This window comes from Aythya ferina, assembly GCF_964211825.1.
Source record: "Aythya ferina genome assembly, chromosome: 3".
Taxonomy (NCBI): domain Eukaryota; kingdom Metazoa; phylum Chordata; class Aves; order Anseriformes; family Anatidae; genus Aythya; species Aythya ferina.
The window spans coordinates 70,627,169-70,654,699 of record NC_140298.1 but is presented as its reverse complement, the minus strand read 5'-3'; the positions used below and the strand labels follow the sequence as shown (position 1 = coordinate 70,654,699).

Sequence of the window (27,531 nt, the reverse complement as noted above, 5' to 3'; positions counted from 1 at the left end):
ATTGGTCTCCTGATCTTGAAGGGTACTCTGATTTTTTTCTAGAAGTCCTTCATAATTAATGTCTCCAGATTTTCTCTCGACATCAATTAGTTCAGGAAAGATGCGGTTCACCCCAAGTTCTGTGCGTTTTCCTACTAGCTGTTTCCTACTCTCAGGGAGTCTCTCAGGTCAGGAGGGACTTTGGGAGCTTTTCTCCAGGCCGTGCAGGCCCAGGGCCGCGCCGTTCCTCACAGGACAAGGGCCCTAGCCCCTGCCTGGCTTGCCCTGTGCTGAATTCGTTCCAGCTTGTCACTGTTTCTCCTGTACTGGCTGCAGAATTACAGGCACAGCCTAATGAGGGCTGAACAAAGGCGAATAATCGCCTCCCTTCACCTGGTGGCTACGTTTCTGTTGGTGCAGCCCTGGGCACGCTGCTGGCTCATGACGGTCTGCTGGGACCTTCTCAGCAGAGCTGCCTCATGTTCAGTCAGCAATGCACGGGGCTGGAGTCCGTCCCAGCTGCAGGACTGCATTCATCCTTGTTAAATTTAAGAAGGGTACTTAGGTCTGTAAGGTTCTTAACATCTAGATTTTGAATTCACGTTCATGTATACTTCTGCAACCTTCTCCCTTCTGTTTTTGCTTTGTGAAGAACGTCATTAATATTTTTAAAACACAACGTGTCTGGATTTTGGGGTAGATCCTAACATCTGAGACACTTAAATACCTAAATTTCCTAAAAGTCATACCTTAAATATATATATTGAATGATCTTTAGTCTCTTTCCATGGCTGATACCTGAAGAGATGTTCAATTGTCCAAGCCCAGGAGCAAGCTTCTGAAGCTCGTGTCTTCATCTGCAGCCTCCAGTGGGTCAGCTGTGCTCAAAGCAAGTAGCATGACAAGGCTGATCCCCTTCTAGCCTTAGATGTTGCAATAAATGAGTATTTTTAATGTCTGAAGATCGTTGTGCAGAGGGGTGTTTAATCCATACGTGAAACTTCAGTAGCTGGTGACAATAAGTCACGATAGACTGCTGTTAACATACACGGAGTATATAATGTTCTGAGTAATGTATGCGTGTTTGTGTGTGATCTTATGGTCATAGTGAATCATATGACTCAGATAAGTGCATCTATAACACAGGGGTTTAACATCTGTTTAAAAAATGAGTATGTCAAGAGAGTTTTCTCTTATTTACTTCTGACAAGTCATTAATAAAGCAAATCGGATAAAAGCCCCGAGGCCAGTAGAACTTGTGCATTCTAATAAGGCAGCCAGCAGTCTCACCAAACAGCTCTGTGGCTTACCTCTAGCACTAGATACAGCATCAGCAGTTAAAATTAATTTTGAAAAAATGTTTTTTTCAAATCTACTTGCACCTGTAACCATGAGTACATCCCCATAACCTCTCCACGTTGAACAAAATAGGTGTTACTTTCCTTAGATGCTACAGATTTAAAACTGTTTATAGTGTCACACCTGGGATTGTCAGGTAGGATTCAGATGTTTCTTTTTCAGAGCAGTATTTATTTCAGCCTAAAACTACCCTGTGTTTTCAAAAGCATTATCCTAGGCTTATGAATCAGCAGCATCGTTTATTTTGGTTGCGTTACAGACTTTTCCCAGGTGCTTTTTATTAGGACCGCGTGAACAGGTGATGCTTTCTTCAACAGAAGAATTTTGCTTTTGTTCAACGTTGGAAGTGGGGGAGGCTCAGCACCTGGTATCTTTCCCTGTTTTTCACTACGCAGAGCTCGCGTGTGACCCAAACCAAACTGATTGATTCTGTCCGTGGGGCACTACCAAGAAAATGTCTGGAGAGGAAGGGCAAGGTGAGAGCGCAGCACTTTGCTCACTTCAGCCTCAAGCCAAGCCGGTCAGTAGTTGGAGTACCTAGGCAATGGGAGAGGGACATCCTGGTGGCCTGCTGGGACAGCTGACAGTAGGGCTACAAACCGAGCATCCCGTGCCTTTGTTGGTAACGGGCAGAAATTTGGGAAACAGCAAAAACACATGACTAAGCATTTAACAACCTTCCTTTTGACCCCCCATAAAATTCCTTATGTCTGTTTTGATTGATTTTTTTTTTTTTTTTTAATAGCCCTAGTGGTTAAATTGGAGCTAGCTCTACTCCACATAGATATGCTTTCTTCTGCTACACCCACCTTCACAGTCAGTTGACTTTCTAGTTGCCTGTGTTGTTGGGTTTTTCGCTTCCCATATTTCACCTATGTCCATCTCTTCTTTACAGTAATTGTTGTATTTGCCATGTTTCTTCTCTATTGCTTGAATCCTGAGTTTAATGAAAAAATAAGAACATTAGCTGTTCTTACTAGAACTGCTGTTAGTGCAAAAAATTTTAAATCCTCACAGTATTTGATTGCTCAAAAATAGGAACGGTGCATGCAATAAACGCTCTATTTGTTTATTTATTGATAGAAGTGTGAATTACTACTGGAGTTAAACTTGACAATTATTTGAGGCTGATATTTTAATGGCAAAGTCTACTGAAATGGCTGCACATGTGGAAAAATACACAAAGCATTAAGTGAAATGCTCATGTTTGCTTGATTTATTCTCTGCGGCAGACGGACCCTGGTAGTAGGAGGTGTAATTTGCAGCACATTAGCTATTAGCCAGTGTCATTGCTTGAGTGGGTGGTGTGAGCCTCTTGTGTCTGCACAGTGGCACACTGCGCATGTTTCGGGGCTAGGCTCTTCTCCCCTGTGCTGTGAGATTAATTTTTTGGGAGCGGTGTTCTGTATTTAAAGCTGTGAATCTGTCAGTTTTCAGATGGGTTATTCTGTCACACGGGTACCATCTAGAGTAAATGCTTCTCCCTCTCCTCCCCCTGAAATTCTTCATGTTTAGCAAAACCAGGTAGTCACAGTGTTGGACTTACCTGCCTTTTTTTGGCATCTGGTCCCCTGAGGATGAAGTATGGTATTTGCAAGGTACCCAGCCTGTAAGAAAATTACCCTCATGTTTCTTTGAGGGTACCCTGTGCGTGTACTTGCGGTGTTCAGCAGAGGTTTTCCAGGAGAGTCTCAGCTTGATGCATCTTTTTTTTTGTGTGCACAATTTCACTCCGGTTGCTTTTAGTTCACTTTTTTTCCCTAGAGGCACCTGTCTCCTGCCACATACCCATCAAGACTAATTGCACCATCTGGAAGACTTTTGCGTAGCTGCTACTTGTGCAGAACATCTCTTGGGAGCTTAATTCTGAATGTGAATGTGACCCCTGGAGCCATGTCAAGTAGCTGCAGTAGTTTCCAGCCTCTAAAGGATGATCACCATAGGCTTTATTTGTTTCAAGTCTAACGCGGTTTGCTTTAGTATGGGTATGTTACATGGCAGGAACACAGCTTCAGTCCCATTTTGAAGGGAATTAGACTTTGAATATGGGTTTGGATATATATCCAAACCTATATGGTTTGGATATAGGCTATATGACTAGGTGTATAAATGACAGACGCATTGCACCTTATTATTATACCATTTACTTTTTCTGTTCTGTTCTTCCCCACCACATCTGCACTTCTCGTTAGTGATGTCCTGCTAATAACGCAAGGTGTCCTGACAAACGGGGCTGCAGCTCTGAAACAACCGGGTTCCTTATTGCTATGAATCTCTTCACATGTTTTCAGCACAGGTAACTTTCTGCTCTTCCTTACCGAGGCTTGGTTCAGGTGAAAGCACTGCAGTGCTTCGTTTCCACCAGTGGCTATTTGGGCAGCAGCTTATTTAAAGGTCAGCACTTAAAAATCTTGCGGGGGACAGCTTTCTTCCCTGCTTTCTGTTATAACACGTCTGTTGGAAAGCTGTAGAGCACTGAGCATGAATAAATGAAGCATTCCAGCTTTATAAAAGTATCAGCATAATTTGTTTTATATATATACACGTATATATTTGAAAAGTGCCACTCACTTCTCATGCAATCCTGCACTTAGTAAGTAAGGCACTCCAGTTTTACCAGGGGATGTATGTAGACTTTTTCTTTTTCCTAAAGCCATTTTTCTTTGAAAAATGATAGAATTGTAAAATAAATAAATAAATAAAAAAATAATAAAAAATGTTGAGGAAATATGAGGACTCTGTATTCAGTTGCATCATCCGTGTAACTTGTTTGCCTGTGAGTAATGTGGTCAGCTGGAGTTCAGGCCGGAGAAGTACTTACACCACCACAAACTATCCCGAATTCTGACTACAGGATATACATGTGTATACATTACATTATGTATATTTTCTGTGTTTTTGTTTTTTTTTTTCTTTTCTTGCATAGTTTAATGTTTGTTGTGGCTCCAGTTTTGGAAATGTGCAGAATTTTAGATGTTTGACTGTCTTGGGTGTGTTCTGTTAACTATCTATTGGAATATGGTAAGAAAAGCAATTTGTCCATGTGCTTGGCAAGAGTTAAGGTATGTAAGGTGTGAATTCCCAGGATGCTAAAGGCATCCAGGATGCTAAACCCCTCGCTGCACGGACCCGGTGAGCAGGGCAGAGCTGCACACTGCAGCACCGTGCTGCCTGTTCTCGGGAGCTGCGCTAAGCCGCCTGAGCTCTCCTGGCTTTGAATGGTTGGGAAGCTCTGCGTGAGTGGTGTACAAAAACGAAATCATTGTCTGCTCCGGGAAGTTGTACAGCATCTGCCTTTCACCAGCTGTTCTGCTGCTGCAGTCACGTTTTTTTTTTTTTTTTTTTTTTAAAATGATCTTTGGGGAGGGAAGGACCGGAGCCAATGACTTTGCAACGTGGCTGCTCCTTGGAGGGTGTTGTGGAGTCTCTCATGCTAAACACTAAAGCCCCTGCTGAATTTTGTCTGGCACTAAACTATTGATTACCCATGTTCTCCCAGTTTTCTGAAACATTATGATTAGTTTATTTCATGATAGCAAGCAAGGCAGTGGGTTAATTGCTATTTTCATTTCACTGCTCTGTTAGGAGGCTAATATGTAATTTATTGCAGATTAAGACCGGTGGCTAGCGCGTGCTTCTGGCTAAGTTTCAGCTTTGCCCATAAATGTTTGCTGTCCGGTTGGTTCCTAAGACTTAGCTGAACCAAACTCTGGCCACCTTAAGCCATAAACACCTGTTTTCTCTGTTGGAAATGTGGCTGAAGTCGACGCCTTCCCTCACACCATCCTGGTGCGTGTTGCAGTGAGCATGGTGGCACGGAGCTGGCCGGGCTCCTTCAGCCAGCTGTAAGGTGTGGGCAGGTTAGAAGGACACAGAACAAAAAGCCATGCCCTGGCTTGGCTAGCTAGACTCAACCAGGGCTAGAAATGTTGTGGGTTGTGGTAGGAAGGCATACTGTCCTCCTCTTTCATCGATCATTTCATTGATCATCCTTTGTAGGATGTGGCTGCATGGAGAATGCCTTCGTGAGCCCGACGCTTCTCCAAGGGAGCGGTGCTGGTCTGGAGCTAAGACAACGCCAAGCTGTGCAGCACTGCCCAGCACGGGTGGACCCTCTTGTTCTCCTCTGAGAGCTTCTGCAGGCACCTGGGTTGCTTTGGTCCTTTCCCCAGGGCTGTGGGAGTAGTTGTGAAGGCTCGACAGAAGAACTCGAGCTGTTATTTGTAGTAGTATTTAAATAGTATTTAAATTATGACTTTAAAAAACGTTTTTATGTCTGCATAAATGAAATAGAAGATATTCTTGCATTGCGAAGTGGTATAAATGTAATGGAAAAAAGATCCAAATGAAACTGTAGGTTGCATCCACTGTTTTTCCATGTTACTCAAATGTACTTCCAAGGTAGACCACCGATCCTTTCAGGTAGTTGACTTAAAGACAGGTTTGTTTTGATCTTCTTCGGTGATTAGGGTTAAAATTATATACTGGAACAAAATGGGTTGAAGTGCTTCGTAATCTGCGATGTAGTTCTCATTTGCTTAGCAAATATTTAAATATTGGAGGTAAGAGCTCTTATTAGAAATGAGTTTGCAGATTTAATAGCATCTGGAATATATTATCCTCTCTTGTAGCTATTTAGCCTTATTGATGATCGTAGGAAGTAGAAAGCAACTTCGACAAGGACAGGAAGAATACAATTTGAGACGCTGCTGTCGAAAGGAAAGCAAAGCTTACTTTAAAATAAACTAACTTCTGAGCTGGTGCATCTAAGTGGTCACTTAGAATCGCTTTCAGCAGATGTTTTTGCGGGCAGAGAGAACAGGCTTCCTTCTGACCCCAAATCTGAAGGTGCATCATTTGAAACAGCTCCTTTGTTTAAAACAGCCTCTCTCTGGTTCATTTATCTTTTGCAATTTTAGCTTTTATTTCACTGTTTTCATCAGTTTCTGCAAAGTCTATTCCTGAAGTACTTAGACATGTTGTATGTATTGTGTCGTCTGGTCATAACCACTCTGATCTAAACACTTTTATTTCAACAGGTTATAGACTTTGGTTGTACTTTTCCAATTTTCCCTTTCTTCTCTTGAAGTGTGAGACTTCTTTTGGTTTTCCTGTACTTCAAAAAACAAACTGAAGGCTCTTATGTTTCTGATACAATATATCATTGAATTATTTTGAAATGCTCCTTTCATGACAGGACATGAAATGCAGGACATATGCTGCTGCTTGGAAATAAACAAGATTTAATCCTGATTGCTTACATTGCTCTTCAATATTAGTATTCCATTGTAAGTTATAGGTGAAGGATGACAAAAGATCATGATTAATAATTGCAGCGTATTTTCATGCAAATGTGAATCTTATAGACTTGATGAAATTGATAGCAGCCGGAGGTCTGACTCTTTCTTTTCCACTTCGGTATAACCAGTGAAAATAGGTTGTAAAAAATGTGCTTTTTTTCTTTCCCTTTTTTGCAGGGGTTTTGTGTACGACAGCCGAAACAACTTACAGATGCGAGGTTTGGTCGTATTGCTCATTTCCAAAGCTGCTGGACCCAGCACAGCAGAACTCTCTTTCCAGCACAACATGGTCAGTGGGATTTATTCCAGGTAAGCAGTAAATTTCCTTAGCAAGATACACAAAGATGCATTCAATAGGCAACATCATGGTGACACCAGAGCATCTCAGTGGCCTGCTCAGTTGTTAAGGAAAATCAGTACTTAGCTGATTACAAATCTTTGTTCCTCTGGGTTATTATAAACTTGAGTGTTTTTGTTTTGAGTTACTCAGGAGTTATTTATGTATACCTACATACTGGAATTTTCAGAGTCAGATTGCCAGTCTTGTGGACTACCAGTTTGTTTCCCTGAGAAAATAATTTTCATTGTCACCACTTTGAAGGATATTTTCCCCCGAAAGGGCAGTGTAGAATAAAATTTTTTTACCTACCACATGTCACAGCTGAATTACTGAGCCTGCCATTAAGGTTCCTCAGGCTCTTGCTGAGATAATCTAGTTTCATCAAGTTCCTAAATATTTTTTATGTATTTAAAGTCAATTACTTAATCCTAGTAACAGCAGTAATCAGAAATAGTGGTTGCTCTCATTTGTGTGTTTGACAGTTGTCTCCTCCACTGAAAAATAAGTGAATTTAATGAGTTCTGGTTGAAAAATTGCGTAATTTCAATTTGTGAAGGCCTTGTGACAAATTGTGCATGCTGCTAGGTTGAGGGAACAGGCTGTCACACTTCCAGTTAACCGTGTTTCTGACCACTGTAGTGTGTTAAATGAGGATGCACAAACTTAGTGACACGTTTGTAGCCTGATTTGTTTTAGAAATGCAGGGATAGCGTCTTAAAATTGACAAGACCAAAACAAATAAAGGCCTTAAAAATATGTATGTAGTATCGTAAAGCAACAGAATAGAGAAGGAAAATATATATGAATATAAAGGACAGAAATGACAATAAGCGAGAAAAAAAAAGACAAAGATATAAGAGGCTCGTTAAGGAGGGGCTGTGTTGTCCCCTTAGCCATTTAATTCCATTCTTGTTTGGTTTTGTCCTTAATGTCCCCTCAGGGTTGTAACATTTTCATATTTATATGCAAATGATGCTGTAAGAGAGCGTAATTCTAGTTAGTTAATTATGGTACAGGAGGTATTGTAGTTGATTTTGTAAATGATTAAAAAAGTTTACCTTAAGTATGTCTCATAAAAGGAGAGAAAAAGCATTATGTTTTGATAACCAAGTTTCTGAGTATGATGATTCTCACCGTGGAGGTAACTTGTGAGCGGTTAAAGCTGCCACTGGGAAGGTGACTGGTGGAAGCGTTCATTAAGGAGCAAATAAGACCTTGAATTAATAATGAGCCAGTTGGTGTAAATGGACATCACTGGAGCTGTGCCAGTCCAACCAGCTGAAAATCTAGCCTAATAATCTAAGTTTGAGCAAGTCAATAGCCATTATAATATCTAGTTTAGAGTTACCAAGGTACTCCAGAAACGAAGCGGTTCTGAATATGCCCACACAGGTTCACTTAAGGTTCATTACTGTCTGTGAAAGTGATGACTGTGGAGTCATTAATTTAAATGAATTTTCAATGGCACTTTAGATCTGTAGTGTGATGTAAATACGGGCAAACTGATGCATGCTAGCAAAGTGCCAGCGCTTTGTTTCATTTCGTGCCGTGGTGAGCCAGGTCTTGCCTTCTGCTGAAGTCACCGTGGGCCTTGCATTTGACTTGGATCTCTTCTCTTTTTATAATGAGCTTGTGACTGGGTACTTCTCCAAATGCACTCTTAAATATCTGTCTTGTTTCTGATTATGATTTCTCTCTGGTTTTAGTTTTTCTTTTTTTTTTTTTTTCTAGCTTTAGCTAAGAGAACCGACAGCTTGTAAAACAATGATCTTAAAGGGCCTTTGCAGTTGTTTTATATATTACAAACTGCTTGCTCCTGAATAAGAACCAAAGGACTTTCTTTTCCCTTAGTATGTTCTTATTTCCTATCGTGGTTCCAGTCTAATTACACATGATGCATGTATTAAACCTGTATAGCAAAGTCTACCCCTCAGTGATACCCAGTGAAGAAATGTGCTTAATCCTTTATTGTTTATGCACTTCTCCAGCATCGGGAGTAGTTTTTGGAAATATACTCTTACAGATTTTCAGCAGCTGTAAACTATACAGCTCTTTTTTTTTTTGTTGCCATGCCATATAATTACTTCATCTTTAAATATAATATTTTGCTGGAAATATTATTTCTGGCGCTGTAACGAGCATCTTCATTGCCTGATACTTATGTGCTGTGAACGTTATATTGTGGACTATTAGCTGGGATATGGCTCACTTGATTTTAAAGTACTTAGTAGTGATTAATTAATTGCATTCCTGAAACCTGAGCATGAACTAAGTTGTTCCAGTGATTGCACCAGCCCAGTCTTTCTTTTCCCTCTGTTTGTGTTGGAATGGGCTCTTGTGCTCTCCTGAAATCTTCCATCCCATGGTGGACAGCCAGGTTACATCAGTCCTTTATATGTGGTACTACAGTAAATGTACAGCCTGTGAACAGCAAGATGCAGTAGTACCACAGTTATTTAACACAGAAAACCACACACACAAAAGGACTTTTTATCTTGGGATGAGACATTCTGCATAACCTTTTTTCCCTATTTGATATCTTGAATCACAATATAAATGAGCAATACCATAACCATAATTAAAACATAAGGAATTGACTTGGGAATAAATAAAATTTTCTTTATCTTATTCTCCAAAACTCTAAATATGTCACTTTACAGGACTGTTGACCTAAATCTATAAAAATAGATTAGCTGGCTGCGTAGCTGGCACCTGTTTTTTCTTACTGGTACACAATGGAACAAAACTGATGCCTGTGACCAGAGAGCGAGCTTTTTCTAGAACAACGAGGATTGCAATTTGGGTAGTCACAGGAGCAGAGCTACTATAGTGATGCGATGCTGCCCGTGGCCAGCACTGCCTCCAGGTTTGCTTGGCACTTCCCAGCTTGCAGATGTGGTCTGCCCACATTAAGCTGGGGGGGAATTGCGGTTCATTTTGCAGAAGGATATCATAGTAACTGCTGGTTACCTTATGAATCACGCTGAAGATAAGGAGGGAAGCGTTATAGATGTCTGCTTGGCTTGCTTTCCTCGGTACTGCCACCTCGCTGTCAGGATGCCAGCAGCCTGATTTTATTCCTATTGGCGGGGAAAGGAACACGACATTACTTCCAGCTCTGCACCAGTGCTCCCAAAAGAGGATGCGAAAGGGAAGTAGCATCACGATAAACAGCCCTATTTCAGCTGCTGGACAGATTTTCTGAAATCCAAACTTTCTGCTGGTCTCTTACCGTTTAGGTGAGTATTTCCTTGGCTACAGAGCCATGGCAAATGCAGTGAAGCTGTGCTCGCTGCAGGGCATGCAAGCAGTGTCACGTAAGGGTCGGGGTCATTGCCTGAACTCAACGTGTAGTTTATCATGCTAATAGTATCAGAGAACACCTCAGATGTAATGTTGGAGCCTAGAGCTGTGAAGGAGCTTTGAGACCCATTTCCGAACTTGTGATTCTGCTAGAGCTGAACACTGCTCTCTGTTGCCTTCTTTCAGAGCAAATCTTACTTGGATGGTCAAAGGTGCAGCTTGCTGGGCTTCTGCTGTGCTGCTGGAGGTTTTTAATTAACCAGGATCATACGGTTTCTGAACACTTAACAGCTTTACGCTTCATAGCTGAGCTAGATTCTTACAACTGAAGATACCAAGATGGGCTTGTTCTCTCTCACTAAATACCCAAAGGGGTATCTTATGCTGCTCACGTCTGGCACTGCCAGACACGATTGGCTGGGGACTGAGGAATCTCCTTGGCTTTATATTGAGTAGCAGATTCCTCACGTAGCCTCTGTATTGCAGCTAGAAGTGCAAGTGATGCCAAGGAACGAACTTATGCCATTTCTTCAGGCCTCAATTTCCTTGGCTCTAATACAGCAAGTTATTTTCTTCTCTCTTTTCTCTGTTTTGCAGCTTTTTCTTTTCTTCTTCCATGAGTGCCAGTTTCAGAAGCACCCTCCAGCACTGACACCCATTGCCTCATGGCTTCAGCTCTGCTGATTCCTTGGGACACAACAATGATTTTGGAACCAGCACTGATGCTTCCAACAAAAGAGCCCATTTGAAGTGGGAGTCAGCAGCAGATATTAATCCTTTTTATGGTGACTGGGTCCTTTGCTCATCAGGTTCCAGTAACAGTCCTTACTAAGTGCCCTAGGTACCTTTTTATGGACACGTGTGCTCATGCACATACACCTTTGTCGTTGTGGATATATCCAAGTCTTGTTGTCACCTCCTCTAAAGGAACATTGATTTGAAACTTACAGGTCTCTGAGAATGACCAGGTCTTGTCCAGAGTGTTCATTCATCCAGTGGTTGCTTTTCCCCTGGAAGTTTCTCTGGTTGCAGGAAGGTCAGGAGATCTACTGCTTTGTCCCTTTGCAGTTCCATGTAGCTTACTCCCAGCTTTTATTTGCTAGATATGGAAACAAAAACTTAGTAACTTCGGGTGGGCTATCCCTGTGTATTCACAGGGACACTGGGAATCTCTTCTGTTTCTCATAGATGACAGCTCACCATCTGCAGATCTGTCCTTTCTCCAAAACCTGTGCCAGGGCACGCATAAGAGGTGATGCTGTGCTTGTTAGAGCGGTCTTTAATTGCTGCCTGCATGAAAGGCAATCAGGCTGCCTCCAGGGAGCTGAAGCTGTGCGAATGGTGCTGCTTGGGCTCTTGCAGACTATAAAGGTAAATAAGGACTAGTGCAGCCCAAGGTGTAGAGGTTATGTGCTTATTACAGTATGTGTTTGAGATCCGTGTTCTGCACAGATTTACCCAGATGGACATTGGGTTCTTGACTTCTCAATCTGTCCTGGGCTGCTGAACTGGGATTTTTATGGCTGAGGGGAAACCAAAATGACAATAACCTGGTTTGAATAATGAGTGTAACAGCACATGAGGTATGAGCACACCTTCTATGAAGATTGAGGAGAATATAAAGAGTGTTCCACTTAGAGTGATAAACAGAACAAATGCTTCACATGGATGTGTTCCCTGGGCCCTGCCTTCCCTGAGAGCCCCAGTTATTGGCAGACAGCCTCTGTCCTGCCCTTGTGAGTGCAGATGAGCAGCTGAGGGCTGCTGCTGCTGCTCTTGACTCGGGCTGTTAGGCTCCAGTTGAAGTAGATGACTATGAGAGTGAAGGATACCTGCTGCTTTAGGAAGAGGTAACAGTTACTCTGGCAAAAGGAGGATAACATAAATCAATATCCTATTAAGCAATAGCCCTATACAAAGAAACCAGATGGCTTTCCTTTCAAAGGAGGGAAGGGGAATGCAAGTCCATTACAAAGCCTCTTGGTTAATAAGCTGTGGCCAGCATTAGCAAATTTGGTGAAGGTGAGATGAGTTGTATTGTTACAATATAAGTGATGCTGAGAGGTTTCCTTGACCTGTTCACTAATAAATTGTAAAGAAGCCTTCTTTTTACCTTGCACAGATGAGCTTTTAGTTTCCTATTAGAACCAATTTATCTGTGAACAAATTCTGTTTAAGTTTTATTGTCAAAGACAAAACTTGGATGAAATAAAATCAAAGAACCTCCATACAAATGATGAGTTTGGTACCTACAAAAATACAAAGCGCGTAAGAGTGTGACTTCTCACCTCATCTTCATCCCTTGCCCTTCTCTCAGTTTTTCTGTACTCTGAACTCAGGTATATTAACTTGGAAGATTGGATTTGAGTGTTTCTTACCTCCGTCTTTGGAAGTAATAAATGATGCCTAACTGTGGATTTCTGTCACAAGAAGAGTGCATCCAAAATTTCAAGTTTGTTTGCTTTTTTTTTTTTTTTTCATTGCTATTTGTCTGAGTCTATCAGTAATGGAAAACAAGATTAGATTTACCCTGGTGCAGTCCAGAGGGAGTGGCTGGGAACCAGAGTTTGGGAGACGTCAGGCTGCGTTACACCTGTCCCGATCAGCGGTGTAAATCACGATAGAACGAGATCAAACAAAACAAAAAGCGAGAAATGAGAAAGATGCAGTAAGAGCAATAGCCCAAGTAGGAACTCAAAATCCTACAAGAGCAGGGCTTTTTGTCTTTTGTATGGTGTAAGTGTGCAACCTGGGAGTTTTAGTGCAGAAGAGCTGTTGCGCTTTAAATTCACACTGCCTTATTGCACGCAAGCCCTGGGTCTCAGCTGCAGATATTGCAGAGATTAATCTTATTAATGGAATTACTAATTGGTGTTTGACTTCTAATTATAGTAACAATAGGCCATAACAATCAATCCTCACCTTTACTGGGGCACATTAGGTCTCTTCATCATAAAAATGATTTCCTTGGGGACTTCCTGGTCTTATTCCTATCTTCTGGAGGGCTGGCTTTCAGTGGAGATGCACTATCTGAGCTACCATGTGCTTTTGGAGCTTAGCTAATTAAACGGTAGAGAAAATGCAGGGTCCTAAAATATTCAATATCTAAGTATAATAAGCAGTATGATGCTCTTGACAAAATGGCTTGTTTGAAAGATAAAGGGGAAAAGTATCTGAAAATATAAGCACTGATTCATCCCTACCCGTGGCAGGGCGGTTAGAAGTAGATGATCTGTGAGGTCCCTTCCAACCCAAGCTGTTTTATGATTCCGTTCTGTGCTGTCTTTTATAATCTAGGAAATGTACAATTTTGTTCCCGAGCCTTGGTGGCTTTCCCTTAGCTTTTAGTAAGAGGAAATCTAAGCGATTATTTTAAATTATTCTGCTTAGTTTTAAGCTTTGCAGGATAAACCCTGTGAGATTCTTCATCTCGTGTACAAGACGAGTCTCAGGAGATGAAAAGCACATACAGCTTGATTACATATTCCTATTGATCATCTTCCACCCACAACAATAAGAATCAACTCCAGATACAAATTTAACAATATTACTAATTCATTACAATCAGTTCTTTTCTTCATTAACTTTTTATTGTTGTCAGCGTACACAGCATGTGCAAATACAGCAATTAAGTGGTGAATAAGAAAGGGTCCTCTCTGCACAGTGTAGAATAAATCAGAAGGCACTGGAGTAAAGCTATTCATCAAAGATTTTGGAAGATGTGGACTCCAATCTTCTTCAAAATAAGTCACCGGGTAAGGGAGCAAGATAAACTCAGTGTGTATATTACAAATGTTTTTTTGCTTTTTAATGAAGGAAGTAGTTTTCAGTATCTTAATTCACAGTAGAGAAAGCTTGCTTTGGAGAAACCATCCTGCTACCTGCTCTCTGTCCAGCCCATCCTTTATCTGGAGGACTCCTCCTACTGCTTGTGAAGCGAGTACTGGACTGCAAGGGTTCGCAGCACAGCACACAGCACTAGAGCAGCAATGGTGAAATTTTGCAACAGGTCAGTAGCACCTAAGGGAGCAACGAGTCCTGCCCCTCACCCTAAATGAAACTTTTCAAAGAAAGCCCTGGTGGTCTGTTGGAAAGAAGACCTAACACAGCCTTCCCTTGCAACACAACTCTGTTCTGGAGTTTAAATATGGAGTTCTCAGTTTAAATATGAGTGAGCCTGACTACTACTGACTGATACTCTTCCCACCCCGAAGGTATCTTTTGCTACCTCATAAGATTGTGTAAAGACAGTACAGTATCTGTTCCCTTCCACTTGAAATAAAGGGATGTGCTAGAGCCTGATCATGTTATGTGTTAAGTGGATGAATCTTTTCGATCCCTTCACTGGCATCTGGTCTTCAGCTTGTAGTAGATTTTCATGTAGGATTTGTCAGCTCTGAGATGCTTCTAAATAAAAGCATATTAATGTGGATTTTTTTTCTTTTGTAGGGGAAAATATGTCTGAATGTTCTACCTTTTGACTAGAAATTCACAAACCCTTTAAAATACTTCTTCATTTTCTGAAGACTTTTAAAATAGAGGGTTATGTGCACTGTATGTTACTTTATCGAACAACTGCTAAGACCGGTGTTGACAGGATATTGCGTTGCTCAACAGAGAAGCTTGGCTGTTTGTACTGTGTTCCAACACAAAAGCAGGTGTGTGAGTATATACAGGTAGTAGGAACATAAGGAAAAACACAAGGAAAGAAAAAGAAGTTCCCAGTCATTGTAGGGCTATAGCCCAAGTTTAGGGTTGTGAGAGATTTTCTTTGGCATGACAAAAAGGGGGCAAGAGCAAAGTGTCTAACTATGTTTTGGTGGAGTTCTTTTTTTTAATTTTTGAAGATGGAGAGGAAGAATTTTCAGCTGAATCCTGGTAGAATGTCAAACCAGAAGTTCCTTAATTCAGAAACTGAATTATCCTCAAGGGGTGACAATGAGTAGGGAGATAAAACTCATCAGATTGACTCTCTTTTAAGTAGATGTTGACTGTGAAATAAGTCATGCTTATTTCAGTGCGTTATTTCAAGCATCCTGATATCTTCATTTGGTAGATCTTCATCTTCACAAGCCAAGTGGTTTATATTTGATGCAGTAGTATAAGAGAAATTACCAAGGAACAATAGCAAGGATTAACTTGATGAAAATGACTAATTAATAAAAATGAGTCATCGTTGCAGAAACATTTCAAACGGACACGAGGTGATATTTCAGTAGATTGGAATGGAAAAAAGCCCTTGTTACGTTGCACCTTCTTTATTAGAATAAGAGGAAAGTTAAATGGTTACTTAATAAAGGGTTTTGGGAATGGGTGGATTGCAAGGCTAGCAAATCCAGATTTGAAGATAATGGTTGCATTCTGAGTTTAAGTTACTAGAAATATAAGGGATGACAGTGATTAGTGATTTGAGAACAGAAATAAGGAGTTAGAAAATCAGGGATAAAGATTTCAAGACTGCATTTTAACCGTGTTGTATTTGAGAAGGCGGTTAGGCAGTCAAAAGAGAAATCAGAAAGATGGATGATGTTTTTTCCTAAGGCTTGCAGCACTTGAGAAGTTCTGATCAGCACTGACAGCATGATTACGGAGCGGATTCGGTGCACATGAGATTCTGGGGGAGTGTGATTGCCAAACTCTTGAAGTCTTATTAAAGTATCTGCAATTGGAGTTTTTTGATTTAATTTTTTCCGAAGACTTGGCCAAACTTTGGTAAATTTTTGTGGAAATAGAAGATGTAGCCAAAGAAATTATGCTTCTAGTATTTCCAGAAAGGGAGGAAACATAGTAAAGTTTCAGATATTGTACAGTATTTCTGATTTCTTTCTCATAATTACTGTGTTTCACCAAAACAGTGTTCCGTGGAAAGCTTACTTCAGACTTTTATAGCTGAAATTTCATTCTGGCTTTTGATATCCGTGCACCAAAACCAGTTCAAAAAGTTCAACTAAATTCATGTGCAGTTCCAGTCAGCAAATTGAATTTTATCAGAAACGTAGTAGTGGTTGCAACCAATAACTGGCCCTGTTTAGTGGACACAGGTAGGAAATCAAGTTTGGTTTTGTCTCTTCTGTGTCTCCCCACCATGACTTAGGGCTTAATGTTTCTTGAATTGGCTGCTGTCATTTTACCCTTTATTAAAATGTATAGATTGAATCATTTGGGGATGAAAGGACCAAAGGATGAATGCATGAGATTTTCAAATATAATACAGAAGTGACGTAAATAAGGTAAAAAAGAGATGGAAGACATACCAATGGTATCATACTAAGTAGTTTTGTTTGTTGAAAAGACACAAATTCATAATTTTACATGCTGCTTCATTTGCATAAAACACATACTACTACTACTGACAAAACTTCGCAGACATCAGTAGCCCCAAATGCTTGTTACCGTGCTGATACGGTCCCAGCAGCAGCAGCAGTCGTTGCTTTGCTCCAAAAGGTTTGTCATCGTTTCCCTGCTGGTGATTCTGTCAGCGCACCTGGTGCAAGAGGCAAAGCCTCCGAGAAGTCTGCTGCCTCCCTTCAGCTCTCCGTCTCATTCCTTGCACGTCGCAGGCAATACCCATCTGCTGCGTACTTCTGTCCTGTGAAAAGCAAAAACATTCCTTTAGTAAACCGCTTAAATCTATGGGATTGCTGTCCCTATGCAATTCTGCATATTGAAAGTTCAGGGAGGGAGAGGAGAGCAGGTGCGGGAAGCACAGCTTTAATTGCTGAGAAATACAAATGCTCGGAATAGGACAGGTTTCCTTGATGGTTCCAGGTATCCGTGTGTATGTTTTCATTTTTTTCTCCCCCGTGGGAGTTGGATATTTGTTGGTATTTCAGAATATACATTATGTTTTTATATAAGCATCATAAAAATTGTAACTACCTGGTATACTCCATTCCGGTAAGCCACATATATATATATTTTTTTTTTCCTGAATGCCTTTTTCTTGTGCAGTTAGACATATGAACCACCTATTCTCTTAACAGGACCGCTCATTTATCAGGTATTCTTCACTGCATAAAAAAGGTTCGCTTCTTTTCCCTTGCATAAAAAGGTTCAGTGTACTTCAAGTGTCATTAGTAGCACAGCTTTCATGTCAAGGTTAGTGCACCTTAACTTTCAGCTACATTGAATGCAATTACAGACAAACTCTTCAGCGAGATTTCAGAGGAACACTCGAAGTGATAAGTCACGCTGGCTTCTGCTGGGGGTACCTGCGCAGCTGACAGTACGTGGTAATTCGGGGTGTTTCTGTTGGGTTGCTTCAAACTGCCTGCCGTACTCATTGAGAATAAAATCATAGCTATGCTTCGAAGTCTTGGGGGCTGAGAAACAGCTAATATATGGTAAGAGAAAATATGGTCATAAAATTATCATAATCAGGGTGTGTCAGGGCACACTGCTGGCTCCTGTTGTTAGTAACCTATTTCTTCCACTTACCTGCCACTAAGAGCTATTTCCCTTTGTTTGTATCCTTGCGATTGATTTAGTGTATTTATATGCTTCAGTTAAATAGAATACAGAACAGACAAAAATGACTTTTAAACAAGGACGTGAAATTTGTTATGGAGTAGATGTTGTGTGAGGCGTACCTGGAGGGTCCTCGTGGAGGGACTGTGGAGCAAATCTGAGTTATTCCTGCCTGGGTGGTGCGCAGTCGTTCCACAGGCAGTCTGGCCGACACACCCTGCTGTTTTAAGGGAAGAAGTCTTTATCATAAAGTTCCCAAAACAAAATTCCTGATTTTCTTCATCACCCTGTTCCTTTTGACTTCTGCTTTGGTGTTAGCACCATCATACAACGCACGAATGAATTCTTTACTTTGTGCCTCACTTTTTGAGTTTTTTTTCATCAACAAATTTGTTTCAGGTCCATGTCTTACTGTCTTTCTTGCATCACATATCCTTACATCTGATTTTTTCCAAGGTCACCCTACTGCAACTGTTCCTGAAGCTTTTGCTCACCTCCTGTCTTACATTTTTTTGGCCTCCTGTTTACAATACCTGCGACTCACATCAGTATGTCAGAAGGAAAACCTTTAGCTCCCCTTTAAATTCTTTTGGCTTGATCTTCTTCCACCCTATCAAGTTCAGACGTCGTATTTTTACCTGCAGAGTTTTTCAGCATTTTGTATGGCTGTTTTAAGGGCACAGTGGGAGCTGCTTCAAGACTAGCTGGAGCTGTGCGGAGGTTTCGTGATGTGCTACCTTCTGCTTCAGAAACATCATCACCTCTTCTGTGCCTGGTGGGTTTTGTAAAATAACTGCTTCGTATTAGAGGTGTGTTTCTGTCAAATGAGTGAAAAATAATAATAAAATATAAAAAAAAATAAAAGATCGCTGGGAGCACTGGGGAAAGTGCAGTAATATCCAGTGCATTTGCACAGCATGCATAGGCTGGGACTTGTGAACAGACAGGGACGTTCCCTCTGCAGTCAGTGGGCAAGTTGTCCTTCTGGTGGTGAAATTTAGTTGTTGGCTTCACTAAAGTCATGGTCTAGAGCGATCTCGGCAGCAGAAGCTAGCTTCCCCTTGGCAATGAAGAATTGGATTAATTGGCAGCAGAGGAGAAGTCCTCGCTGTAAAAGTTGAGGGTTGGAATACGAAATAGGGCATCGGTTCCCTGAGCCCAGAGAATGTCAGAGCTGGCTGGCTTTTGTGCTCGGGTGCCCTGGCTGTCTGAAGAGGTAATCTGCCTGCTGGCACGGGGGCTGGCTGGCAGGCAGGCAGGCAGGATTGGAAGGCAGACGTGGGCAAGAAGGAGAGGAAAGTTTTAAAACAGTTTTAGATGGATTTTTCTCTTTTTTAAAAAAAAATTATTTATTTATTTATTTGGAAAACCCTATTAGATATTTAAAATCTTTCAAAAAATTGCAAAACACAGATGGTATTTGTTGGGTAAAATTACTAAGTAATACTTAGGTGGGATTCCCAAACTGGAAATAATTCTGTTACTGGTTCTCTGGGTTCTCTCGCCAGGGACCAGAGCATTCACTCAAGATGCAGCAAGTCCAGGTGTGGCTTCCTTGAATTTGAAAGGATCCAAATCCTCAGTCCTCCTCTGAGTTTTCGGTAGCATCCTCTACGCAGAGGGACAGACAGTGCCATGGTGGGGAATGGCCAAGGAAGCAATGCTTCACTCCCAGTAACCTCCCAGAACAGGAACTGGTGTCCCACCTTGCTCTGCTGGCATCTCCTGGAGATGGTGATGCTCTGTGTGCTTCAGAAGAGGAGCCTGGACAGAAAATCCCATTCTCTTCAGGGTCTCTTTGTCATTTGGTATGTGTGCAGTGCATCCTCCATGTCTCATGGCTGCTTTCTTTTTATTATTATTATTTTTTTATTTCTGGATGTTGGACGTCACTCAGAGTTTGGGAAACATCTGCGTGTTTTTTATCAATAAGACTCCTCCTTTTTTGTGCTGGCAGATACTCACGCTTGCCCCAATACATCTTTTCACCCACATACTTCCTCTAAACATGGAAAGGTAGGAACATTTCTCCAGCAGTCATTCTTAGCTGCAAATCAACATATGCAGCTGGGTGGAAAGGTGCTTTAAATTGTGCCTTGGAAGTTTAATCCCAGAAAAGGCACTGAAGTTATTTCAGGCAACTCTGCTTTTAACCTACTGTGAGAGATGGGTTGCCTTTTGGGCACTTAAATATTTCCATGCTGTTAAAGCAGCAAATTGAAACACAGGTGAGAAAGTTCAAAGCCAAGGCCGAAAGTTCAGTTTCAGCTTTTAGCTTTATGGCTTTTGTCACTTTGTGTCACGACGTAACCGTTATTTTTGCTTAGTTTTATTAAGTAATACAGAGTTTGCTCATTTAAAAATAGTCCGTCTTCGTGTCAAATCTCCATATACAGTGAATTTCACTCTTTTTTAGGATCCTGTTATAGAATAGCCAAGAGAATAATAGATTCCAGGGACCTTTGATCCACCATTACTGTAAAATAAAAATAAAACTTTTTTTTTTCTTCCCTCTGACCATAATGATTTTAACCTTGTGTATTAATTTGAATGGGCTTGTGGGGGTAGAGTCTTAAATGAGACACAAATGAAGGAAAAATTGCTAATGTTGCCACTGTATATCTAATGAGCACTGTGTAATAAACCATAACCTCTTCAACATTTCTGAGGAAAATGGTGTGATTATTTTGGATGGCTGGCCCTTTGTGTATGGCTCATTACCATCTGGCATAATGTGTATTGATATAGCCTGTAATTGTCAACTCTTATTTGACATGCTGCCTTTAATAAATGTGACTTGCATGGCTAGAACCCCCTAATGGTTATATGGAAAACTGTAATTAAAGAAAACATGTATACTTAGGTAAAACACACACCCTGATATACATAAAATGATGTCGTGGATGGGCTTTGTTTTTCTTTATCTCTCGTCTTTGTGGGAATACTTGCGTGTATTCCTAGGTTAGTACGATACCAACCACATCTCGTTACCAGTGTGGATGTCTCAACGTGTAAGATGGACATGAATTCTGGATGAAGGTGGTTTCCTTTCGCAGAGCATGCTTTAAAAGGACTTTTGAAATGCTTATGCTCTGCGTGTGGTAGGATAGAATTAAACTGTGGTAGCAGCACAGGCTCCCAGCCTGCGGGTGGCTTCGGATGCCCTCACACTGTGAATGCGAGGAAGCTCCAACAGGCAAAGTAGTGCTGGTTTTGCTGTCTGGACTGAATAAGGGGGCTGACATAAACGCATTCAGAAATCCCAATGCTGAAAATATCTACACCTTCTTAAGAGAAAGCGGGCTGCTTGCCAATAGCGTGTTTTCAGATACCAGGACCAACACTAAGCGGTGCCAAACCAAAGTTGTCTTTTATTTTTGGAAGTTTCCTTCCCTTGGCTTTACAGTTCATAAACATGTGAATAACTGAGACATCATTTTGATAGTTTATCTTGCGATACAAAAAAAGACCATAGGATTTCCCCAACTTTAATCAGCTCCAATACTTGCCATTAAGTGACATTGCATGAGGTGTTGTCTTCAATTTTGCCAACATTGGAGAGTCCATCGTTACTCCTTTCAACAGATTTTTGGAAAGTGCCTTCACCTTATTCTTCCCTGACTTTACTCAGGTTTAAGCTACTGGATCATGTTTTATTTTTGCCTGGTAATCTGGCTATTTTCTTCTCTTTCATTTGTTTCTGTAGTCTGGGTACTTGAACCTTCTTTAAATAGCTGCGACCAGGTCAATCTACAGATTCAATATTAGCCTTCTCTTTATGTCAAACGATCAAGTTTCTTACTCTGAATGTGAGTCTTCTTACAAGAACTCTGATTGTTAGTGTGCCTAACACCTTTCTTGGCTTTCCCAAATTCCACCTGAATGAAGTGCAGTTTCCCAGTAGTGATTTGACTGGCATTGGAAACCAAGGGTTGACAGAAACACTACTTTTGCTAGTATTTTTCTATTAATTTATTAATATTAGCCTTTTCTGACTAGAGTGGTGTCCTGGGATCTGGTTAGATCCAGCTGACTATCTAGGATGATTTTATTTTCCAGCCCCTTCCCACACTTTCCAAACCTTGAGCGTGTTATTCCAAAACAATCCCTGAGTCCTACAAGTGTATAGTCTGCTTTCTGTCATTCTTTTTATTTTTCCAATGCATATTTTCACTTGAGAAAAGCATATTGAACCAGCTCAGCTGTCTCTGTGTTGAGGGTGATTCATTCTCCTTGCTGTTTATCAGCGATGTCATTCGTTTCCTTTTTGCCTTCCCTCCGGAGTGCAATTTCTCTGGACCTACTGACTATAAAATCGTAACCACTGCTGTTTATGAGCGTTATTATTCACTGCTGCTCTAGGAGATATTTATATCTGGCTGTGTAAATATATTGACTAGGAATATAGTAGACTTCCTAAACTCCCGTGCCTTTGTGTTATGTTTCTGCCCAACCCTACTTAATGGAGCAATGCAGTTCTTAAAATTACTTTTATCTTTGAGGGGGGTTTTAGTATATCCTTTTTAAATTGCCTTTGCTTAGCTTCCTGTACATCTTTACATCTTCTCATTCCTCTATCAATTTCCTTCCTTGCCTCGTTTCCCTGATTTGCATTTGTTGCATCCATTTTTCAGTTTGTTTGAGCTAGAGAGGGAAGGGAATTATGGCTGGTTTGGCTGTGTCTAAGCCATGATTTTTTGGCTTTTTGTTTTGTTTTTAATCAGCTTAGCTTTTCATAGACTGGGGAATTGTGGCCTTTTCGTTATATAGCAAAATATTCTTGAATTGTTTCCAAAAGCTCTTTGTGTTTTTCTGTTTAATTTGTCTAACAGATTCAGCTTGTTTTATCTTTGAAAATATCACTTCCTTATATTAGATGTCTGAATAGTATAGATCCTATTTATAAAGAATGTTTTTATACTGCTAAGGCGTTGATTTTATTATTTTCATATAAGAAATGAATTGAGATCGTGTTCACTCGTATCTAAATTTTTAGTTCTGATATGAACTCTTTGTAGCAAATTAAAGTTTTAATAAAGAATTCAAGTTGAATGCAATGTTTCTTGTGCTAGGAAATTTGCATTAAAAAAATTCAAGATATTAACATTACACTATATTGCTGGTATAAACGAATGATTATCAGTAAATTCTCATGCAATATCTGCATCATTATTTACCATGGGAGAGAAGTAGCTGTTCAAGGAAGTAAACATCTTAGCTCTTGATATGACTTAATAATTGCACTTGTTATGATCTCCATAACTCTTGGATGTACAGTAGACACCAATGAGAATTTGAACTTGTCTTTTATTTATTAGAAGTTTAAGTCCTGATAATTGCCTTGTAAAAAGACAATAGTGCATTTGACAGCTTTAATTCATTTTGGAAGCATGAATCTTCCCACATTGATTTTAAACTGGGAATTATAGGATGTGATTTTAACACTGCCAAATTGTAATAAATTTGACAATTTGCTTATAAATGAGTAGTTCTGATTTTTATTACCCGACTTCTTAGCATCATTGCTTGAGTAATCCAAGAAATTCTTTTCTCCAGATCTAGAGTCTACTTTTTCTTGACTAGCTGTGCAGAAAGGGTTGCTAAGAAAATTAATTGATATCTCCCTTCTTAGTGTTTTCTAGTACATGTCAAATCTCTAATAACTGGAATAGGATGAGAAGTTATTTAGATTTCTCATATCTTTGGCTATGGGGCTTTGAAAACATAGCTAGACTCACCACCACACCTCACATCTGGTTTGAGCAGTGCTCATGTTCTTTTAATACCTGTCCCTTGCAGAGCGTCCTTTGCATCCTTCTCATTCTAAAAGTCCGTGCGTGACAAAAATTGTCGTGGTGGGTGTTGGGACTCTCACCTTGTCAGCCCCGCCTGCCTGCTCCTGATCTGTTCAGCCAGTTGCACTGTCATTGATTTTCTCTAGTTTCTAGATCTCATGGTGCTTAGGTGTTTCCTCCTGTGCTGGCTTCCTCCCGATGTTCTCTTCCTTGCTGGTCCTTGCTGGATGCCCTCGTGCATCCCAGCCTCCAAGTCCTAGAAGGCGTCAGGTTGTCATATTGATTCTGGTGCTATTCTTCTCTGGCTTTTAATTATTTTATTTTAATTTTTGAAACTGAATGTGCTTTGCTGGACACCGACACCAAGTATAGAAGTAAGACAGAAGGAGCCTTCAGACTCTCAAATCAACCAGTTTTGGGCTTCATTTTGCTGGCAGGTGATAATGCCAATGCAGGCTGCTTGTAATTCATCAAAGGCAGCTAGCTCCAAGGCTGGGTGGCTCCGAGCTATGTTGCTGTGAAAGCAGTGGTGGCCAGGGCCCATTGCTGGCAGTAGGTTGGAAACGGATGCAAAATGGTCAAGTTTCCCATTGCTTTTCATAGTACAAAAGAAGATTTGGTTGTCCTACGGTGGACCCAAGTTAATCATCAGCAAATTAACAGACTGTCACATATCTTCCTAATTCTTGCACCAAAAAAAGGAACAGGAGCCTGACTCAGGTGTCCCTCTCCTCCCCTGCTCCCCACACACAATGCCTAGGGAAACTGGCGTGCTGAATTCAAGAAGGAGATGGAAGAGGTAAAATAGGCAGCAAGTTGGAAAACGAATCAATCACAGGAGTGCGATTGAACAGCACACTCAATAAACTTCATAGAACTGATGGCTTTCGCCTTCATTTATCCCTCAGGTGGAAGTTGACTCTTCCAGTAGCTTAGTGACCGAGATAGGAGGAATCACAGAAGTCTTAGTATCTGACCTTGTTGAAGGATAAAAGTAGGTAGATATTTTCTGCTGGATGATAGGTACGTGAGTCATGGTCGCGCAAAGAATATTTGGTGCTGTGCTTGAGTCTTGTATTTCATCCTGAACTTTTTTCCTGCTAGGGAAACCACAGCACCTGCCGTACGTATCGACTAATTCAAACACCTTTCCCCATGCCTTTTAAACTGCTTTTAAGGAGACTGCACACAGAAGATGAGAATGAGACTTTACATCACTGTGACGCTGCTCGTTACTCATTCTACATTGCTCATTTAATCATGGATTTTAACTGTGGTGTTGACTTTGACAGGTGAATGGAAAAAAGAACTGTAAAAATTCCTACCCTTTGTTTTCCTGCATAAATAGGTGTGTTATGTTGGTGCAGCCTAAAGACCAAGGCATACAGAATCAATTTTAAATTTTGTGTGCACATTTTTTTTGCCTGTACAAACCTTGTTCTTTCTGTTCATTGGTCACAAAAAATTAAGTCAACTACCATTTCCAAAGTACATTGTCAATGTTAAGATCATAATTTTAATTCTTCCTTTAATGCTTTTTAGTATGTAATTTTCCCTGAAAGAACTATTTTAGTTTCCAGATTCGTAGGTTTATATATAGACCATTATAGTTGTCATTAAAATGTACTAGTATCTATCCCAGTTTATTATATTTATTTTAAAAAATCATAATTAAAGGCTGTTCATCCACATGCATCTTACATGTATTGAAGGGAAACTGTTGGGTAGACCATTGCAGGCAAAATATTCAAATCTTGGGTGTATAGTGTTAGTCACTTTCATTAAAAGTTTCAGTTGTAAGAGTTCTTAAAGAATTTTTAATCTATCCATTGAATTGACTTCATTCAAAGCAGTTGTTTTCATTGCTGAGAACTTCAGCACAAATATTGCAGAGTATTTAAGCTGAAATACTCTTCTGCTCCCAGCAGTACAATTGAGCTGCCTGATGGTTCTGTTTTATCACAGGTTTTGCAAAACGTTATTTTCTTTTTAGAGTAGGAGATGAAATTTAGGTACCTTAAAGGAGGCTGTAGCGAGGTGGGGGTTGGTCTGTTCTCCCATGTGCCTGGTGACAGGACGAGGGGGAATGGGCTTAAGTTGCACCAGGGGAGTTTTAGGTTGGATGTTAGGAAGAACTTCTTTACCGAAAGGGTTGTGAGGCATTGGAATGGGCTGCCCAGGGAAGTGGTGGAGTCACCATCCCTGGAAGTCTTCAAAAGACGTTTAGATGTAGAGCTTAGGGATATGGTTTAGTGGGGACTGTTAGCGTTAGGTCAGAGGTTGGACTCGATGATCTTGAGGTCTCTTCCAACCTAGGAATTCTGTGATTCTGTGAAATGATGGATGGAAGTCACTCATGAGAACTGCTAAAGAGACTGTACTGGCTAATGTTTCCTAGCTGCAAGTGTTTAAAGATAACGCAGACAACAAAAACGATATTCAGGATGGGAGGAAGGAACTTTGCAGAATGAATTATTACAAGTTGCATAGGAAATTTGCTGTAAAAATCTATTTTGTTTCTACAAAATTTTCTTTCAATATTTTGCCAGTCCCCCTCGCCACTTTGTTTAGTTTTGTGTAGGCTCCAAATTTTGCGTTGAAGTTTGCAAGAGATACTCATCTTTGTAATAATAGCGACTGCAGCAATAATCCTGTGATGAGGCAGACTCTCAGGAGTACAGATAGGAAATTTTAATGCAAACCAAAATCATTAAATGCAGTTTTTGAAATAGAAGCATATTTATGAAATTTCTGCATTTTTTTTCTGGTGAGAGGCAATAATCTATGGAATTAAAATTTGTATTTTCCTCGTATTTTCCTGCAAACTGGTGTTTCACAGTCCCGGAGTCAACCTAGTTCCAAATGACCTCACTAAAGGGGTGTTTGTTTAACATAAACAAAGAAAATAATTTACTCTTAACATCAGTGTTTCCTTTGTATTTTCCCGGCTTACATTTCCAATTTGGAGGTGCTTATAAGCTAATGGGTACTTTCTAGCGAGTGTTTTACAGAAATTTTTGTTAGTTAGGTGTGTACTAAGCTTGCATGAACAAGGAGTCAAGCTGAAAAATGAGGCAATGTTGGTGCTGCTCCCTTTTACACACCATAGGCGAAAAAAAGTCTGTGATTAGAGATTTTCATGAAATAAAGAGTGAAAAAAGAGCCAAGAACAGATCTGAGTGTCTATCCAGGCCTCTATACCAACCCTTTTGGGATGACACTGCTGCACGTGGGTTGATTTTTGGAAGGGGAGAAAGAGGAGACTGAGGAAATATCCTGCCTGGGATCTCTGCGGTGGCTTCGGTTCCTCTGTTTCCAGTTAGCTCTAGAGAGAGGGTGGAAGAGCAGTGTGTAGGATCGGAATTAGACACAGGTTATTTGCTCTCGTTAGCAGAAATAATGTGAGTGTCGTTTGGAGAACAAATGGATTATAAAAAATGAAACGAAAACATGCAGATCCCGAGCATTCGCAACGCATGGCACCGCTGCATTCGTGTAACCTTTTCACTAGAAGCAGTGCTGAAGTCAAAGAGAGGATTTAGATTTCCTTCATTAAAAGCTTATTACATGAAGAAAGGGGACAGTGGCTGTTCTGCTCCTGTCCTCGGGGGTCACAGAGGCGGGCCCGATCTCCTGGGGATGGATATTAATGTCTGCTTTCGGCTGGGGGAAATGAGCCGTCGCCGGAGCTGGCTGCAGCTTTACGTGCTCGTCACCAGGGATCCCCAGATGTCCTGGGAGCCGCGGCAGCGGGGCGCTCATTGCTATTCAGAGCAGGTAGCTGGGCTCAGCCCGCCCGGAGCAAGCCTGTTTCATGTTGATCAGCCATCCATCTGATAAACCCAATTGATAGGGACATTTCCTCCCAGGGCTGCCCTGACGGCGACAGCAGGAGCATGGGGATGTCTTGTTAGTGTTTTCCTCCCCAGCTAGAGGTTTTGTTAACCCTTTGGTAGAGCCGTGCCGGGGATGGCTATGGTGAACCAAA

At 40.8% G+C, this 27,531-nt stretch overlaps 1 protein-coding gene across 2 annotated transcripts in view; it reads left to right on the top strand.

The window, feature by feature from the left end:
- PDSS2 (decaprenyl diphosphate synthase subunit 2) overlaps positions 1-27,531 on the top strand; it is a 107,927-nt gene that overhangs the window by 35,845 nt on the left and 44,551 nt on the right. For both annotated transcript variants that reach the window (XM_084514558.1, XM_084514557.1), the window contains exon 2: positions 6,816-6,947. In XM_084514558.1, coding sequence (XP_084370684.1) covers positions 6,816-6,947 — 132 coding nt within the window. The remainder of the gene's footprint in view (positions 1-6,815; positions 6,948-27,531) is intronic.